The sequence below is a fragment of the Artibeus jamaicensis genome, unplaced genomic scaffold (assembly GCF_021234435.1).
Source record: "Artibeus jamaicensis isolate MK-2021 breed Jamaican fruit bat unplaced genomic scaffold, CSHL_Jam_final contig_415, whole genome shotgun sequence".
Taxonomy (NCBI): domain Eukaryota; kingdom Metazoa; phylum Chordata; class Mammalia; order Chiroptera; family Phyllostomidae; genus Artibeus; species Artibeus jamaicensis.
This window is the reverse complement of record NW_026521823.1, coordinates 37,779,544-37,798,836: the sequence shown is the minus strand read 5'-3', so window position 1 is coordinate 37,798,836 and position 19,293 is coordinate 37,779,544. Positions and strand designations below refer to the sequence as shown.

The 19,293-nt window shown below is 46.5% G+C and overlaps 1 protein-coding gene across 2 annotated transcripts in view; it reads left to right on the top strand.

Moving 5' to 3' along the window:
- LCP1 (lymphocyte cytosolic protein 1) overlaps nucleotides 1–19,293 on the top strand; it is a 67,537-nt gene that overhangs the window by 29,880 nt on the left and 18,364 nt on the right. For both annotated transcript variants that reach the window (XM_053665536.1, XM_037129541.2), the window contains 7 exons: nucleotides 8,599–8,687; nucleotides 9,318–9,481; nucleotides 9,639–9,768; nucleotides 11,380–11,512; nucleotides 13,680–13,761; nucleotides 15,879–16,044; nucleotides 17,419–17,561. In XM_053665536.1, coding sequence (XP_053521511.1) covers nucleotides 8,624–8,687; nucleotides 9,318–9,481; nucleotides 9,639–9,768; nucleotides 11,380–11,512; nucleotides 13,680–13,761; nucleotides 15,879–16,044; nucleotides 17,419–17,561 — 882 coding nt within the window. In that variant the 5' untranslated portion in view covers nucleotides 8,599–8,623. The remainder of the gene's footprint in view (nucleotides 1–8,598; nucleotides 8,688–9,317; nucleotides 9,482–9,638; nucleotides 9,769–11,379; nucleotides 11,513–13,679; nucleotides 13,762–15,878; nucleotides 16,045–17,418; nucleotides 17,562–19,293) is intronic.

Below are 19,293 nucleotides of genomic sequence, written 5' to 3'. Positions count from 1 at the left end.
CCTGCTGCGGAGGTAAGCTCAGGAGCTGGAGCTGGAGCTGGGGGTGGGGAGGCTAGGGGCCAGGTGCATGTCAGCAGAGGTACCTCCCACAGAAGTCACCCCAGGGCCAAGGCCATGGCTCCTGGAAGCCCCTGGCCCTGTGTCTAGGCTCGTTAGAAATGCACCATACCTTGGCTCTAGCTGGTACACACAGTTGTCCACTACAGAGTAGACTTCTGGAACTTTTAAATTGGGAGGGATTTCATCTGTCAACTTATAGAGGAGGAAACCGAGGCCCAGAGAGGCAAGACGGGGTCCGATGTTACACAGGTGGCCGCAAAGGCCTCCCAGCCCTCGGGTCCCACACTCGCCCCCACTCCTGTGTTTCAGTGGCGGGACCCTTGGCGGTGCACAAGTGCAGAAGCTACCAGCACACCTTTATTGCAGGGGCTGATGTAGACATTTAATATTTTTAATTTTTGAGAAGCTTCTCTGCTCACTTCTTACTGTTACCTAATCTTTCTTCGCTTGAGCTTGTGTCTATCCTTTTTATTGATGCGTTTTTGACCTTCGTGACTTTTTTCAGTGAGTGAGCTACAATCTCTGTGTGCGCCCATGGGCTGCACAAGGCCTGCAACCCCCGTGCGTGTGGCCCCTTGACCAGAGAGAGCAGTGCTCATGGGCAGTGAGAATGAAGGCGTGAGTGAGCGAGTGACGTCTGATATGAAGCAGTCACGTAACAGTGGGTGGCCAGCTAGCCCCTGTGAACAGGAGCTTTTTGAAAAGGTCCAGGGGTACCCTGAGCTTTCAGAGAGGAAGCGCCTGGACCTTGACGTCCCAGTGGCATTGGGTGGGTTAAAAAGTCCGTATGGTTTGTTCCGTAAAATAAAAGACACATTTTTCACCTTCCCAGTAACTTTATTGGTTTGGATATTTTGCATATGTCGGCTAGCTCCCATGTGGTAGAACACTGACTGTTCCCAATTAACATTTCGATTGGATCACTGTCAACTCCCACCGGTCCACCCAGCCATGGAGCACCGTCCAGCGAGAAACCTCCAGCACGAAACTCCACAGACCACTTTGACACCTTCTCCATACATTGCATGAATCTGTTTTTGCATCTCGGTTGCATTTTGAAGTAATAAGGCATAATACACCGAAAATGTTCCATCTTCAATATTAAAATGGCTGCACAAAAACTTACTAATTTTGATACGTTTTTTTAAATGCACCCTGATATGACAGCTGTCACAAAACATTCTAACAAAACTGTTTCAAATGAAGCTCAAGCCACTAAGCGCTACTAGAGCCATTGAACAGAAAAGCCATAACGGACTTTTTGGCCAGCCCAGCAGAACGTGAAGTGAAGGGGAGCTGTGGCCTTCCAAGACTTTAACACCAGAAGTATCACTATCTCAGCCCAGGGGAGGAGAGAGATACCAAGGTGACAAGCTGCCTCTGCAGCCTGCAGCCTGCAGCCTGGAGGGTCGATCCCCTTTGCTTGCAAGAGAGTAGATCTGCATCACGTCCTTTGCATGCAGCAGGGGTGCCGGGGGGGTGTGTGCTGGGGGAGAAGGGAGAGGCTGTGGGCACTCCTTCTCGGGCGGCAGAGCCGGGCTCCATGTGCACTGCAGTATACAGAAGCCTCTCGATGCCGCGATGGAGCCACTGTGGCCCCAGAGCAGCGACGGGTCCATCGAGTTTGGGGTGAGAGGGCCTGCTGGCCATCCGGGACTGCTGACCTTGTCCGAGGCAGTGACAGAAAAGAGCCCCCGAGTCTGTGCTGAGAACAGCCTGCCCCTGCCTTGCTCCTCTTTCCTCTGAGGCTGCAGAGGTGAGGCTTCTGTCCTCTGGAGCAGCCCCCGGGGGACCGGCGAGGTGCAGGGAGAACGGGAGAGGAGGAAGTTCTGACTTGACGGAAGAATCCCTAAGAGCCCCTTTAAGTGGCTGCCTGTGTTTAAGATCGTTTATAATTGGTTTTTTAAAGTCATTTTTAAAATACATTTTGAGAATCATCCTTTATGGAGAGCTTCGGTATGTCTGTATCTACAGACAAATGGTATCCCAAGAATATATAGTAAATTATTCATAGTCAGACCCCCTGCAGTGGTCTCTTTTGTAAAATGAAGCGGACAGGAATAAGTGAAAGCAAAGCTCCTGTGTTATCTAAGTTTTTCAAAAACTTACAGGTCTTTTATTTTGTGTTGAAGCCCCATGTACTTTACATTTTAATTCTTTAGTCATCATAGGCTAACTCTGGAGGTTGCCGTAGTAATCGCGTTCTAGACTCCAGGGCATTTGGGGTTACTCACTGTGCACCGAGGGCTTGGGAAGTTGCACGATTTTTCCCCTGGATACGTCCTGACATTATCCAGGTAGGGATTTGGGTCCTGAGTTTCCAGCTTTACTCTGCTCACTGGGTCAAGTTGCAGGAAAAGTAGGGCACATTCAAAAGAGTCCCTTGGCAATGCGATCCCAGGTTACAGGTGCTTCCTTGATCCGGGCGGTTATGTAATTGGGCATCAATGTATTGAATCAAAGCCCTGAGCAGCCCGGTGCTATCACCTTTCAGAAAGACTCCCAGCCCGTGAGCTCTTCCTTCACTGTGGATGGGGCTCTCTTTTCCATTCTTCCGGCTTCTTTTCATTATTAATTTTCTCTCCTCAGAGAAAGTTCACCTGTCAGTTTCACATGTAATTTAGAAAGCACAGTTCCTTTTGTATATTCAACAGCACTGTCTTCTATAGCAAACGCCTAAAAACAGTTTCCACCTCCAGACTTCAGGAATTTGAGTCAGGTGCTTTTACCATGAGAGGTCATTCTCAGAAATGTGTTGCCCCTCCCAATCTGGAAAATACCAACTTCCCTCGAGTCAGAACTCAAAACCCACTGACTTAAAGGAGCGAACAAGTTCTGTGGCTTCTACCCTTTGAGGGCTTACTTGATTTTCTTAGGACTATTAAAAATAATCTTATAACAAGGAACAACCAGTTCTTTCTTTGGCCAGATACCATGGGTCTCTGTAACTACTGGTTTAATCGATCCAGTCGCTCCCAGGAAAACTCGTAGCCAGGTGTGACTTAGAGAACGGCGTGAGGTTTTCCTTCTGAGACTTTGTGTTGAGGGTCTTGTGTATTTCCTGTTTCCCGTCTCTAGATTTGCGCGGTGGTTCAGAGTTCAGAAAACAGGGCTCCAGAGTTCACCACTGCTTGACAAGAGACCCTAAAATGGTCCCTGGTAGGACATAGTGAGAGGAGGCAGTCGTCATAGTGAGATGTTGCCCCAAGAGCGACAGAGCAGTGCTTCATGCCCTGGGAGGGACAGGCCATGCCTTTCACTTGTCTCAGGCCCCAGATGCCTCACCAAGTGCATGGTTATAGCGACCTGTCTAGAGTCTGCTGCCAACATGGTGCCAGGAATTTGCAAACTCAAATGCTCACCCATGGTCTCTGTGAATTTTACCAACATTCTTGGAACTCACACCTTCAAATATGGGTGCGTTCAAACTCGGCTGACACATTCACAGACGATGTAAAGGACCTAGAGTTTGATTCTAAGCCAGCAATGTCCTCCTTTGAAAGGGTCTGAGCTGCGTGTTAATGACTTTGTCTTCCTGTTTCTCTGCTTTGGGAAAATGGCTCTATTTGCACATCCAGTTCAAGTAGCTGAAGGGCGTCTTCTCAATTCTGCTCTGTAACGACCCTTCTAATAGTTTCTCCATCCTTTCGCTGCCCTGTTCCCAGCAACTGTCTGGACCAATGGAAGCCTGCCATGGCTTTGCAAACTTGGACATAGACAAAGCATGTTCTCATTGGTTGTAACACATTACTCCTTAGAGTCCTTCTGTCTCTGAAAGTTGGGTTCTGTTTCCAGGACTTTCTGCTTGTTCTGATGGTAATGGCCATTTATCTGTTAGGTTGGCCAAGAAGTCCATTTTCTCTGTAAAATAAAGGACACAGTTTTCATTTTCACCAGTAAATATTGATTTGGATATTTTGAGTACGTTGGCTCTCTCCCGCTATTGGCTTCTAGTGGGTAGAGGCCAGGCTGCTGCTAAACACCTTCCAGTGCATAAGACGGCCCCACAGCGAAGAGTTATTTGGCCAAAGTGTCGATAGTACCAGGAAACTTCACAAACCACTTTGACACATTTGATCAGTCACAGCGCCTTCTCCATATCCTGCACAAACCTGTTTTTACATTTCAGTTGCATTTTTACTTTTCTCAAAATAACAAAGCTTAATACTCCAAAATGTTATGTATTTTCTTTCTTCCATCTTCAATGTTAAAATGGCTACAAAAAATTCACCAATTTGGATAAGTTTTTTTTAGTAAAAGGCAAAAGATTTATATGATCTGAAGAGAAACCAGAGTATTGAAGATAATTTTTTTAAATGCACGCTGATGGGACAGCTGTCACAATGAAATCTAACAACATTGTTTCAAGTGAAGTTCAAGACAACCAAGCGTTACTAGAGACGCTGTGCAGAGGAACATAAAGAACTTTTTGGCCAGCCCGGCCCTTGTGTTGGCCCGACAGGCAGCAAATAGTGTCCCAGTATCTTGGGGTGTCAACAATTTGCTCCCCAATTTGCCTTTTAAGCTAATTCAATCTACTCTCATTTTCTTTTAGTTATTAAATCACTGGTGTGTTTTGAATTTTTAAAATTCGAAGGCTATCTTCCTCTATGGCTTCTCGAAGCTGATCCCATTTATACATCTCTTAGAAAAATGTGGTTATTCAGGTGCTCAGATTTTTTCATCTTGACCTACCTGCTGTGGCTTAAAAATCACATGGTTTTAAAATAATGCTTTGTTTCTCTTTCTAAGCATTCTATTCGAATGAACTGTGTCATTTTTATGCTAAAATATGTTCTCTACTTTTTCACTATAGCATCATCTTTTTTTTCGTCCCCAAATATTTCTTTCTTTTCTTCCTTGGTTCTCCTCTTGACCCTTAAAATGTATTCTCGTTTCCTGCTTTTACTTGTGTTTCTCACCAGTTTCTTACAGTGCTCAAAAATTTAAAACTCTTAGGTCTAAGGATAAGGCTGTATCTAGATTTAGAGATTCCATTCATTCTCTTGACCTTTCGCATCATTTCTTGCTTTCTGGGTAACTGGGTCCATGCAGACACTGCTCCCCTGAAGTGAAGGGCAATGCCTGTAGCATTCGTTAAATATTTTTCAATGAATGACTCTATTTCATAATCCCATGAGCGTTCATGAACCAAGAGGTGTTAGGGCACCTAAAACCAAGAAGGGCCAGCCGGCTTTAGGGCTTTAGACCAGATTTTACCAAAAGCCTTGTTAAGATATGATGGGGGACGCCTTCTCCTAATGCATCGGTGGAGTCTTGGAGAGTGTGAAGCAGAACCAAGCCCAGTTCTTCCCAGAATGTAGTGAGGTGCGCAAAGTTATAAATTCATTTCTTGAAACGGAAGCCTTGATTTCTTAATACACGAAACAAAAGCTTCCTGAGCTAGAACACCTAGATACGTACCTGTGCTGTAGTTTTTTAGTTTAAATCTCCCCTGGGTTATGCACATTAAAGAGACCTAATGAAAAATTTCTGAGTGAATGAATGTGTGGATGAAAGGCATGTCTCACAGAAAGTGAAGGCATTGAACCTGAAATGGAGAGGAGACGAGGCTGAGAGCTGGAACCCTGGCTGCTCCGCTGCCTACCTGTGTGATCTGAGGTCCTGTATCTAATTCCCAAGCGGATGTCCGCTTCCTGCTCTACAAAATGGGAACGGATGTGCTCGGGCGTCAGCCTCCATTGAAGGGCCTTATAAAACAACACGAATCTGTGTTTACTACGCCCCACAAGAGTCGTCCTCTTGAGGCCTGGGGAAAGGTGTTACTGTCAACCTCATTTCCACGGCCCGAGAAAGCGGGTTTGTTTGTTTTCTGCAGATAGACCGGATTGTTTAACTGATGCTGTTTTCCTTTGGGCATTGGTTTCTGGAAAACACGGAGCCAGATTATAGCCCGCTTCCAGCAAAACGCGCAGCCTCACCCCTGTACTTAAAGTGTTCACGCTCTCCCCTGCCGACACCGTGTCCCCCTTCTCGCTGACCACACGACCTCACTGGTTCCGTCCTGGAGTTTGGGTATAGCTGTGTCAAATGGCTCAAACTGCTTTTGGAGTAAGATGGTGAAAAAGAAGGAAGAAAGAAAAGAAATAAAGGAGGGAGGGAGACAGACAGGCAGGCAGACAAAAGGAAGGCAGGGATGTGAAAAGAAGTCAGGAAGTGGGATCGCGAGGACCCGCCGATGAGGGTCACAGTGACGAGTGAGCGAGACCACCTGTGTTTGTACGGCTAAGGCCTCGTGTTTTCTGCTCTCCTCAGAGAACCGAGTGGCAACACTTTTTTAAATGTGCACAGTAAATAATAACAGTAAACTTTCATTGATAATAATATATATTTTCATTGAATTTATTGGGCTGACATTGGTTCACAAAACCATAGAGGTCTCACGGGTACAACTCAGTAAAACATCACTTGCACACAGCATCCTGTGCCCATCACACACACACACACCTCCCCCCCTACCAAGTTCCTCTCCATCCCCATTTGCCCCGCTTTGCCCTCCTCCCCCGCCCCGCCCCTTTTCCCTCTGGCCATCACCACGCTGTGGTCCGTGTCTCTGTGTTATGTATGTAAGATTTTGGGCTGGTTCTTTCACCTTCTTTCATCTGGTCCCCCCTTGCCCCTCCCCTTTGACCGCTGTCAGGCTGCTCCACACATCCAGGCCTGTCTCTGTTTTGTTAGTTTATTTCGTTCATTAGATTCCACACATAAGTGAGATCACATGGTGTTTGTCTTTCTCTAACTGGATTATTTCACTTAGCATAAGAATCTCCAGGTCCACCCATACTGTCACAAAAGATAAGATTTCCTTTTTTTTTTTTACAGCTGAGTGAGTAGTATCCCATTGTGTAAATGGACCACAGCTTTTTAATCCGCTCATCTACTGATGGGCACTTGGGCTGCTTCCAGAGCTGGGCTGTTGTGAATAGAGCTGCTATGGATATAGGAATAGATATGTTCTTTCAGATTAGTGTTTTGGTATTCTTGGAATATATTCCCAGAAGTGGGATCATAATATATTCTAAAAGGAATTTAAAAAATTACAATATACATAAATCCACAATTTTAAATCATGCTCCTTGGAGCTCCCACCGGTGCATGAGGTGACAGGGAGCTGGGACAGTGGAGGAAGGAGGACTTCGGGTTGTTTCAACCAAAGGCTCCCAGAATTGTTTCTTGTTTTTGTTTTTTACTTTGTTCACTTTTATTTACATGTAAAGTTTCTGCTGACCAAGGGTCACATGGGCAAACGAAAGATGGGAAGAGCTCATATATGTAAGTCACAGGACAGCAAGGTGGATGCGGATTTGCAAAGTTAAGCACAGTGCATTTTTGGCTTGTGGGTTTGAGCGTGAAACGGCCTCCTTTTCTGTGTGCGCATCGGTCACCCCTGGGGTCGGTGCAGCATTGCGCTGTAGGATAACGTGAAACTGTACACAAGGAACTCAGTTTAAAACAACATCCCAAAATGGAATTATAGAAACCCCCCTTCCCCCTCCCCCCCACCAGGAAACCGGGTAAGCCTCCGTGGGAGTCCTACTTGAAAGATGCTGTGTGGACCAGCGAGGGGCATTTTCTTCCTCATCGTAATCCATTTTCTGGTGCATTCTCTCTCCCAAGAAGGAGCAGTAATGCCTGGGAAAAGGGAAGTGGGTCCAGCCAAACCAGCCTTTCTGAGAAGAAAGCACCTAAAAGTCCCTTAGATCCCCATCTATGAGTTGCTAGGGGGTCAGATTTCCTTCCTCTTTCCTTATCTACTTGAGAACTTTGATCACTTCCGTGTGAGTATTATAATCTGTCTGTTGGGTTGGCCGAACATATTACTTCTAAATGGAAATGTGACAATATGTCTAAAAGATGTCTGGGGTGAAGTTAAATGTTGTTGGTGTATCTTGCGGTGTAACCAGCTGCTCCGAAGGTTAGCGACTGAAAACAATCATTTTTAGCATCTCTCTTGCTCTCGGTGTAAGGAGCTCAGCTGACCAGGGCTGTGGACACCTGGGGCTCCAATGGGCTGAAACATCCCGAGAGGCCAGCCTGGGTGGCAGGCAGGTGCAACTGCCCACCTGCTGGGGGCGCAGCAGGCACTGGTACCTGCCCAGAGCACCCAGGCCTCCTTCCCTGGCTCTCCCCATGGCTCTCACTGTGTGGCTGAGAGAGAGGATGTGCCAAGAATGAGCATACTACATGGGACAATTCTCCAGCCTTCTAAAGGGTCAGAGCAGTCCCAGGACCAGCCTGGATTCAAGGGGTCAGGGTGGGGGGCGCAGTGAGCTCCACCTCCAATGAAGCAGTGGTGGTAGGTAGCAGGGAGAGGAGAGATTGGTGAGGGCCGGCTTTGGAGACCACCATGTATGTGGAAGGCTAAAAAAAATGTATTGCTTACATTGTTGAGACACAGCTGTACGTCGTGAGAAGCGCAGAGGGTTGCTTCTTCACTTAGTAAATGGAAACTGGCGCTTTAAGAATTACTGTGCATAACAGTCGTTGTTCCTTATGTTCTTCCCCCACCCCCTGCAGATCTGTTGCCTTAAAGCAATAAAAAATGGCCCGAGGATCAGTGTCCGACGAGGAAATGTTGGAGCTCAGGGAAGCTTTTGCCAAAATTGGTGAGTAGACCTGGTACCTCAGGGGTACAATTCTCTTTCCTATTGAGTATCTTCAGGACAGAGTGCATGACATGCTACCATGGGCAACGGAGCAGAAGTGACCGGCATCCGGTGGTCAGGGAGCTGGGGAACTTGGCCCTGAAATGTACCTTTCGGAAGACAAGCCCTTCTTTCTCTGTGGAAACTTTCTCACCTGGAGCTCTTCCCGGAAATGGCCCCTACGTCTCATCTTTTTAATGCATCCACTGTCTTTGGTTTTCTTTTTTTTTTTTTAAGTTTTTTCTGTTTTCTTTGTATTTCGCACTTTTTCTTACTCTTCATCTCTCAGCCTATGGTTTATTTCCCCATCTGATTCTATGAAAGTCCCTTTAAGATTCTGTTGCCAGACCTCTGTTAGAAGGAGGTCTGTTAGAAGAAGTTAGGCCTCTGGGATGTCGGAAGGGATATTAAGGACCATATACAATAGTGACTGCCCCCTGGTGAGACTCTGACTCTGGTGTGGGGTCCGGCCGTGACCCCTGGGCGATGGCTCCTGCTGCCTGCTCACCTCCCCGCCCCAGCCTTCCCTCACCTCTTGTCCTGCTCTTAGTTGATTTGCTCTGAACCTACACCTTGTGCTCCGCCCCACAGATACCGATGGCAATGGCTACATCAGCTGCAATGAATTGAACGACTTGTTCAAGGCCGCGTGCTTGCCCCTGCCCGGGTACCGAGTGCGAGAGATCACAGAAAACCTGATGGCCGAGGGTGATCTGGACCGTGATGGCAAGATCAGCTTTGACGAGTTTATGAAGGTGAGGGTGATGCAGTCTAGGAGGAGCTGCACTCGAACCTTAGAACTTCAGTTCAAAAAATACCCAGAAATGCATTGCCACTCTCCTTGCATCAACATTACCTCCTGGTTTTCTCGATCACAGAGTGGGTTTACAAAGACCCATTGTGTCTTTGCAGATTTTTCATGGCCTGAAAAGCACGGATGTGGCCAAGACCTTTAGAAAAGCCATCAATAAGAAGGAAGGGATTTGTGCCATCGGGGGCACCTCGGAGCAGTCCAGCGCTGGCACCCAGCACTCCTACTCGGGTAAGCTGTCCTGATGGGTGTGGACCGAGGTGGCACGGGGAAAGCCGAGGGCTGAGGGAGAGGGCCCCGTGCAGGAAGGACCCATTTTCTGGGACTGCACATTCTGAACTCGGTATTCGCACTTCGGGGCTGTAACGTTTATTGGCCACTCCCCGGTTCCCCAGGCATGAGTGAGCCAGCACTTCCAGCTCTGGGTGGGGCCCCACACCAACTCATCCTACCAGCATTTAAACTAAAAGGACAGCTAGATCAGGAGTGGAAACATAGAAATGAAGATCTCAAGGAGGGTTAGCAACAGGGGAGTGGGAGGAGGAGAAGGGGGGAGAAGGTACAGAAAATAAGTAGCATAGACGGTGGATAGAAAATAGAAGGGGGGGCAAGAATAGCATGGGAAATATAGAATCTAAAGGACTTGAGACACATGGTCATAAACTAAAGGGGAGGTAATGGTGAAGATGGGGGGGGTAGGGTGGAGGGGAATGAAAGGAGGAAGAGAACAACTGTAACAGCATAATCAATAAAAAAATTTTAAAAAATTAAAAAAATTAAAAGTACACAAAAGGCTGCTGAAATTCCTTTGTAAAGCTTTTGGACAAAATGAGCTGCAAAGGCTTCTTCTAACTTCCAGCTTCATAATTATTCTTCATGCCTGCTGGGGGGCCCCAAAACTTGTTGTTTTTATTGATTTGTAAGAAAGGTTTACATTTAGTCTGAAGATCCTGAAAGCAACCATCTAGCAGCCTTACTGGGCAACCTGTAATCACCCAAATAAGCAACACTCCAGCAACCCGCACACGGAGTTCTTCAAAACATTAGTCGCTCTTCAAGAGAGGTGCATGGTTAGGCCCCACCTAAGTCACTGCTAAGACAAAGTTCAGCTCTTATTTTGAAATGCAGACATCTTCACAGTTTTCTGCGTTGTAAATGGGCATTGTGAAAGTTGAAGACCTTGATATGGCTATGGCCGTGTTTCTCAAAGCTTTGTGACTCAGGATTCTCCTGAGAGCCAAGACCGATTCCGTGGCACACATGCCAAGAAACACGGTGTTGGGCGTAACTCGAGGTTTTATTAAAATTTCTGAAGTCCACCTCTGGCAGCTTGACTGCTAGGAAAGAAATAGTATATCACAAATTGTTTCATTTCATGATAATGAAACTCAGAGGTATTGCAAGGATTGTCTGGGATCATCCCACATTTAAATCAGCAGGGCTGACAGCAGAACCCCCAGTTTTATTCTGTAAGAATTAGAGCACATTTATATTTAAATTATAAATAAATATAAAGAAAAATATTTGCATTAGTTGTCTATATTTACATATGTAAAACATAGCTATATATACTTGCTTCTACATAGAAATTATTTGCACACTTATATACCTTCTAAACCTGCCTGCTGTATGTTTTCTGACTTGGACGGAGCGGAGGCCCTGCGCCCGTGTCCGCAGTCTTCTGAGATTCTCAGTGGTCAGTAAATGTGAGAGGATCAGGGAATGGGTCAGAGAACGTGGCCACATCTCTCCGGGGCTGGAGGACCTAAGATCCACACACACAGTTCTGCTGGTGTTGATTTTCCCCCTTGCCCATCACCTGTTTCTGCCACTGCCTTGCAGAGGAAGAGAAATACGCCTTCGTGAACTGGATCAACAAAGCCCTGGAAAACGACCCCGACTGCCGCCACGTCATCCCCATGAACCCGAACACCAACGACCTCTTCAGCGCCGTGGGTGACGGCATCGTCCTTTGGTAAATGACACATCCTTCTTGGCTGCCAGAGCATTCTTTGGACGGTTCCAGAATACCAACCTTTAATTGCGTTGATCCCAGGCCAGCTTCCTTCAGTGGTCAGCTGAGCCCGAAATGCTTTTCTGGACTTTTTACTTGGCAGGTCCAGGAGAGAAAAGCCATGTTGAGAGAAACTTATAGGAAGAAGTGGAAAACTGCTCTTTCTCGGGTGGAGGAGAGGGGTGCACGGGAGAGAGACGAACACAAACAGGGAGCTCTAGTAACACAAGGTCAAAAGCGATTACTTTTGGGAGATGTGCTGCTCGGCCTCTCTGGAGCGTGGCGTACGCACACGAGGGTGGGCAGGATGAGCCACAGCAGCCTGGTGCCTGGAGAATCCAGCGCGGGCCCTTCTGAAGGGGAGTGGGGGGGGGCGCACACGGGGACACCACTGATCTCACCCACGGAGGCGGAGGTGTTCTTTCTGTGGGAGGCGCAAAGCCCCGCGGGGTGTGCTCACGATGGTGCCTTTGACAATACCTCTGTTGTTGTGAACCCTGCCTTGGGGCCCACGAGGAGGCTTCCCTGAGGGGCCGATCTCAGGCGAGCCCGGGCGTTGAAGTGAGGGGTAGGTGGGCAAGACTTTAAGCCTCCTTTGCTCCGCTCTGACCAGACCAATTCTGCTTTGGGAATTTTATTTATGAGAGTGCATTTTTTAAAGGTTCAACCGCTAAAAAAAAAACATTTAGCCGACAACAGGAGCAAGGCCTGATCCCTTCGGTTGGCAGCCAACCTCCCCCGTGGCCTTCCATCAGTGTCCTTGTGGTTTGACCTCCCCAGACCCGCTGACCCCGGAACCCGGCCGGGGGCACCGAGTGAATGGCTTCGTGGATGACAGCGAGCAGACTGACTCCTTCCCATCCGCACCCTCCTTACAACTTGCAGCAGTGGCTTTGCCTTGTGCCTGCCTTTAAAGAATGTCCTTCCTCATACTCTCCTCCTCTCCAAACCCATTTAGGGGTCATTTTCTGGTCCGTCCCAATCTCCAGTGATCTCCCCCCTAACTGAATTCTTAAAGCACATACTGTTTGTGCTTTAAACTTTGAAGGCCATGAGAAGGTCCTGCTTTGGACTGTAATGTCGTACCGTTAAATACCCACACGTGGTGTCTCTGTAATCGAACAATTGGCTGTTCAGTGGGAGGGGCAGCTTTACCCTCTTTAAAGCCACCTCTCTGCCCCATCATCTCCCAGAGCTCCCGGTTCACTCCACTTTCATACTTTTCAAATGACGATTTAGGAGTTCATTTGGCCTATATTGCAGTAAAATGCCTTCTATTTCAATACACCTATATACATGTGATAAAGTTATAGAAATATATCTTTTTCTACCATGAAAAAAGGTAGTTGCTTAAAAATTGTTAGGGAAAAAATGTTCATGCTGCTGTCTCTTCTCATTAAAAAAGAAGTCACAGTCGAGTTTAATATTCTTTGATTTTATTGTTGATTCTTTGAATTTTTTTCTAACCCCTTTTCTTTAAATAAGATGGAGGCAACTTAAGGGGATTTATTTTTATGCCCCATTGAAGGTTAAACCAATGGTTACTTGGGTAAAGCCAGTTCTTCATAAATAACATCTGCTTGCGTTGGGTGTCTGACCGATGCATTAGATACTTGAGTGGGTGAAATTTCTGAAATGCTGATGTTATAATGACTACAGGAAGATATAACACATTTTACTATGCGATGGATAGAAGGTATGGAGTTTGACCAGGTGTCAAATAGAAATGTAGGTGTTCCATAAGCTCAAAAGTGTGTGAAAACCTTTTATAAGTGGAACAATTTTCATGGCTGAGAAAGTAAAGTACTCATGGAGGGTTCTCTCTGGCCCTGCACCCAGAATTCCCTAATACGCTAAGGAAACCAGGATAATTTAAGGGAAGTGAATGGAGTGGGGGATCCTTATTTCCTGCCTTAACGTCAATATGAGTTTAGGAATATTAACCTTTCCTACAGATACTTTGAATCTCATCAAAAGTGTATAACTGCTGTTGTATCTAAACACCGGGTAGAACTGATTATGTTGCCAGTCTCATTTGTTGGTGACATGGTTGCCATTTAAATTCAGTGTTGCTGGGCTCTGTGGTTCAAAAGTCTTGCTTCCTTTAAGTTTATTGTTTCTCTTCCAGTAAAATGATCAACCTGTCAGTGCCCGACACAATCGATGAAAGAACAATCAACAAGAAGAAACTCACCCCCTTCACCATTCAGGTCTGTCTCCCTCTGTCGCTGGGCTGGCCAGAAAGCTCGTTTGGTTTTTTCCGTTGAATGGCTCTAGTATTGCTTGGTGGTCTTTAACTTCACTGAAAACAATTTTGTTAAACTGGATTGTGACAGTTGTCATATCTGCATTTTTTAAAAACTTATCAAAATGGGTGAATTTTTGAGCAGCCATTTTAATATTGAAAAATGGAAGAAAATATGCCACATTTTGGAGTATTGTGCTTTATTACTTCAAGAAAGGTAAAAAGCACAACTGAATTGCAAACAAAAAAAAAGTGGTGTGTGGAGAAGCTGCTGTGACCGATCAAGCGTGTCAGAAGTGGTTTGCAAAGTTTGTTGTTCCTGTTGACATTTTGGACAAATAATCCTTTGCTGTGGGGCCGTCTCATGCATCGGAAGATGCTGAGCAGCACCCTGGCCTCTACCCACTGGAAGCCAATAGTGGGAGGTAACCGACGTACTCCAAATAGCCAAATCAATACAGTTATTGGTGAAAATGAAAAATGAGTCTTTTACTTTACAGAAAAAACTAAACTGCCTTTTTGGCCAACCCACCACTGACTTTTTACACCCCAGAACTACGGAGTCTGACTTGTTCAGATGCTCAGACGTTATTCCCCTTTGGGCTGGTGACTCATGACCGGTCTCGACAGGTGGGGAGGGAAGGACACGCTCTGTTTACTCTTTTATGAATGTAAGGGGGGGCGGTGGAGGCAGGGGGTGGGCTGCAAGAAGCTGGGGGATCCTTCCTTTGTTTTGGCCACTAATGAATACAAATTCACATTGGTAACATTTTAACTTAAACTTTCCCTAGCAATTTATGTTTGAGCGGATGCCAGATACACAGCATTCTCGCTACAAAGATGCTCCTTTCTAAGAAGTGGGAGGGTGAAAAGCAGGGAGTGCGCGGATAGCCCTCACAGAGCTGTTTGATACAGCCACAGAGAGTTAAATATAACTCGTTTTTATGCCTCAGTGTGGTGGTTAACTGGAATAATAATGAGTAGTTAGTAAGTTGTATTTCTCTGTTAAGGTCCAGTCTTTAAACATTATTGTAATTCTCTCACTCACAAGCTGTGTCTCATTTCTTAAATCACGACCCAATATTTCACCTCCTGTTTGGATTTAAGCAACCCTGCATGCTTTTAAAGTAGGATTGTTGTTAACCAAAGAGAACAGTGCTGATGAAATGTACGCAAAGGCTCTTACTGTTAAATGTACTCAGAATCTTGGCCATAACAAAAACTGGTATTTTTCACTCACCATCTGAGTTACACCCTGGGGCAGAAACACCACTTCTCCTCATAGTTACCCTCCCAATGAATTCACGAGTGGCCGGTGTTTCATTTTGTTAATTTGCCACAAAACCAATTTCTCTACCTCTCTGACTCTGATACATCCCCTAGAATATAGCGTACAGACTCCTGACTGAAAACTTCATTGACCCCATTCCAACTGCATATGAGTTACATTATATACGTTGTTGTTAGTGATGAAAGCATATAATCTGTGCCACACCTGTGCCTGTGCAGATGCACACATGGGGGCGTGTTTGTGGGAGTGTGTGTGCACTCGAGGTCCCTGGGTGTCACGGATACTCAGCCAGTTGTCCTAGTAGGAACCATGCTTTCTTATATACGAATTTGATTTGTATCTTTTTCTTTCCCTTAATGCCCAGTCTGAAAGTGACCTTGACAGTCAACAGCTGTGTCACTCACGACAGTGACAAGGCAATGAGGGTATGTTCTCCCCTCAAAGGCGCCTCCCTAGTGTCTGGCTGATGGAGACATTGCTGGTGCAGGCTCCATCCCGTGGCAAGACGGGAAAATACGTGACTCGTGTGTCTCACCCTGACCGGGCTGGCCCTCAACTCGGGGTCCTGGCTGGGTGGCCTCAGGGCTGCAGAGGCCTGGGGTGTGAACTCCTGGACTGTCTTTTCCAGTCACCACCCACTGCTTTTTCTCGATGTTAAAATCTAGTGAAGACGGTGCCTCTAGACCTTGTGAACTCTCCAGAAGCAACACATTGTCGCCACTGCCAGTTAGTGATCAGCATTCAGCATTTGCAAAGTCACAGACAAAACCCGCATACTTTTTCTCCTTCAGGAGAACTTGAACCTGGCTCTGAACTCGGCCTCTGCCATCGGGTGCCATGTGGTCAACATCGGGGCGGAGGACTTGAAGGAGGGGAAGCCTTACCTGGTTCTGGGACTTCTGTGGCAAGTCATCAAGATCGGGCTGTTTGCTGACATCGAACTCAGCAGAAACGAAGGTACGAGCAAAGCTTCAAATGTTGTTAATGGTGCGGCTTCTTATTACTACGTGTGTTGGGGGCTGTAGCAGGTGAGGTCGGGAACAGAGAAGCTTAGAATCCTCAGTGTTTGAAAATGAGAGTCATGGCGAATTCACTGGAGCAGATTCTATCCACACTGACCAGATTTGTTAAACAATGAAACAAAAGATGTTTAAGACTACAGACTAATAATAACGCATGTTTCCAATTAACTCAGGCTAGCTGTCTGGGACTCCAACCCCAACAGCTTGTCTGGGCTAATTTTGATTTTAGACACTTTATAACAAAATAAGTCTACTTTCAACTTACGTTTTATGAAATGGTTCACGGTCATTTTCAACTTACATTTTATGAAATGAATCACAGCCATACACTGCATTGATAGCAACAGATTAGGAGACACTGGGTCTAGTTCTCACCAAAATGATAGAAAATTGCATTTAGTGCTTCAAAGTTCTCGAACTAAATTTGTAGCCATGAATCTTATTTGATCTGAGCATCCTATGTGCATTTAGACAATTGCAGCCCTGTGCTTCAGACAGAAGTAACACATCTTGACCAGTATCATATAAAATACAATTTTACTTTCTTATTTTGGGGTACAGATCCTACCAATATGAAATCTGAAGCCAAACTCTAATCTTGATATTATATATAAATGTAAAGTATATATATATATATAATTTTATTATACACTTTTAAAGTCCAAATCACAATAACCAGCAGAGAACCCTGGGGTAATATAAAACCAATATATTAAGTGTAATATATGGGAGAAGAAAAAGAACAGAGAACTCAGAATCCACGAGAAAAACTATTGATTTGCAAATAATGACCTCAGCTATATTTAAACCTTCTAACTGAGCAAGAAATATTTATTCACCTGGGAAATATAGAGGAAAGAGTTGATTATACTTTCTGAGCTGCTATAATTATGCAGGTAAGCACTTGAAATCTAAAACACCTATGGGAACAGAATATTGTCATTAACGCAAAATTGATCTCTTAAAAGCAGAAAGGTCGTCCTCTCAGAGTCAGTGTGGCATTCTGAGCCAACAGTCTGGTTTATTTCCTTCCCTCTGCCGCCTTGTTCTTAGGCATAGCCTTGAGACTCATTGGTGCTTTTCTTTCCCGTCTGAAAAATAAGGACAATACATAAGCTCACAGTACCCGACACCTTCTTTTAGGAGGTAGTAGTAACCAAATGTTCGCTCCCTGGGGAAAGCCGTAAGTACCGAGATCCCAGGGAGATGGCGCCGTGATCCTGGGCTTCCCAGCAGGGCACAGCAGAGCCACCGCTGGTCCCCCAGGGACTCCTGTGCTGACTCCCCTCCTGCGTTTGTGCTTCCTCAGCCCTGATTGCCCTTCTGCGGGAAGGGGAGAGTCTGGAGGACTTGATGAAGCTCTCCCCCGAGGAGCTCCTGCTGAGGTGGGCTAATTACCACCTGGAAACCGCAGGCTGTGGCAAAATCACCAACTTCAGTACCGACATCAAGGTAGGAGGGGGGCGGCCGGAACAGGGCGGCCTGCAGCCGTGGAGCGGACGTGGGCCTCTGTTGAGAAATGACAAGGACAGAGGCCCTGCCACCCCAGGCTCTCTGCAGCCAGTTGGGGGGGGCTGGCGCCCTTTGGGAAGGCTTGCTGTTCCCAAGTCCATGGCGGGGCCACGCACAGGTCTCCCAAGTCCTAGCCGCCGCACAGCAGCAATGGGACAGGGGTCTTCCTCGGAGTTTCAGTATCTGGAAGTAGAGGGGTGAGGATGAGGTGGAGGAAGGGCGAGAGATAAGGCGGCTCGTCACATGTGTGCAGGACTGTGAAGCCTCCCTGATTTTGTGAATGAGACTGTCAGGTCAAGATTCCTCTGAAAAATTAGGTAACCCCTGGCCAGCAGCTCAGTTGATTGGAGCAGTGTCCCACACACCGAAATGTTTTTGGTTCAATTCCTGGTCAGGGCACATTCCTGAGTTGCAGGTTTGATCCCCAGTCAGGGCCCATGAGGGAGGCAACCGGTAGCTCTCTCTCTCTGGCTCCCTTCCTCTCCTTCTAAAATCAATAATAATTTTTTTAAAAACATATCCTCACGTGAAGGTTTAAAGCAGTAATGATAATGAAATAAAGTAAAGGAGGACTCCTCCAATTACATTGACACCAGCACACACAGTGTGAACTGCGTGCCGGGCACAGTTCTCGCTGCTTCACGCATGTACCGACTCACCAGTCCTCACGACAGGCCTCTGGGGGAAGGATGATTATGTTCCCATTTCACAGATCAGGAGACAGAGGCAAAGTGAGCTTAAGCTCACGTAGCTGGGGAGAGGGTCAGGGTTTACGTCCAGCCGTTGGCCTCCACGGCTCACGTCCCCGACTGCCACACTCAGCTGCCTCTCTAAAAAAAGACAAGTCGGGAACTTCTTGAAAGGCTTTCTTGCACAAGGCCCAGAGTGATGTTTAAAAGAGAACGGCCCTGGAAACCGTCTGCAGTGAGAAGTTACCCAGAAGGTGTGGAAGACACGATCAGTCCGACTATACGGACAGGCAGACAGGGTGCCCTGTGGCTTTCCATTTTGTGAAAAGGTCCAAGTCAAGGTGAAGGGGAATAGCTGCTGACGCAGATGACGGACGGACCAGGGCAGACAGAGCGTGGGGAGCCGAAAGGAATGGCAGGAGGCTGTCCCAAGGGACCCATGGTGTGAGATGCTGGGTGCAGCAGGCAAAAACCATTCCAGCCTTCACTTTCTCAAAACTTAAAGCAATGTCCTCCAAATGCAGTCAAAGGGAAGGGCACACTGCTCACCAGGAGTCACCCCAGGCTTCAATTCCTGAGGGACAGCTCCCTCCTGCTGTGAGATCCTGGTTTTTAGAACTGGGAGCCTGTCGGGCACGGTACCTGTTAAGCTTTGAGGACGTAAAGTCCCCTGTTCCTTAGGACCTAAGCCAATAATGTCAAATTCTTTTTTTTTTACTACGCCTCTTTTCGTGGATTATTAACAGTCCCACCAACACAACTGAGATTTAGCCAAAATGGGATTTGACCCTCACCAACCAAATGGGGTTGAGCCAAACTAGGACTCTGGCCCTACCAACCAGACTGGGGTTGAACATCAGCTAGAAAGCATCATTTTCCTTTGTGCTCAGCAGTTATGCTCTGCAATTGTTTCAGCCAGAATTTTGCAGCTTTTCAGCCAGAATTAGGCTGTGTGATCTAAGCCACAAATTCATACATTTACC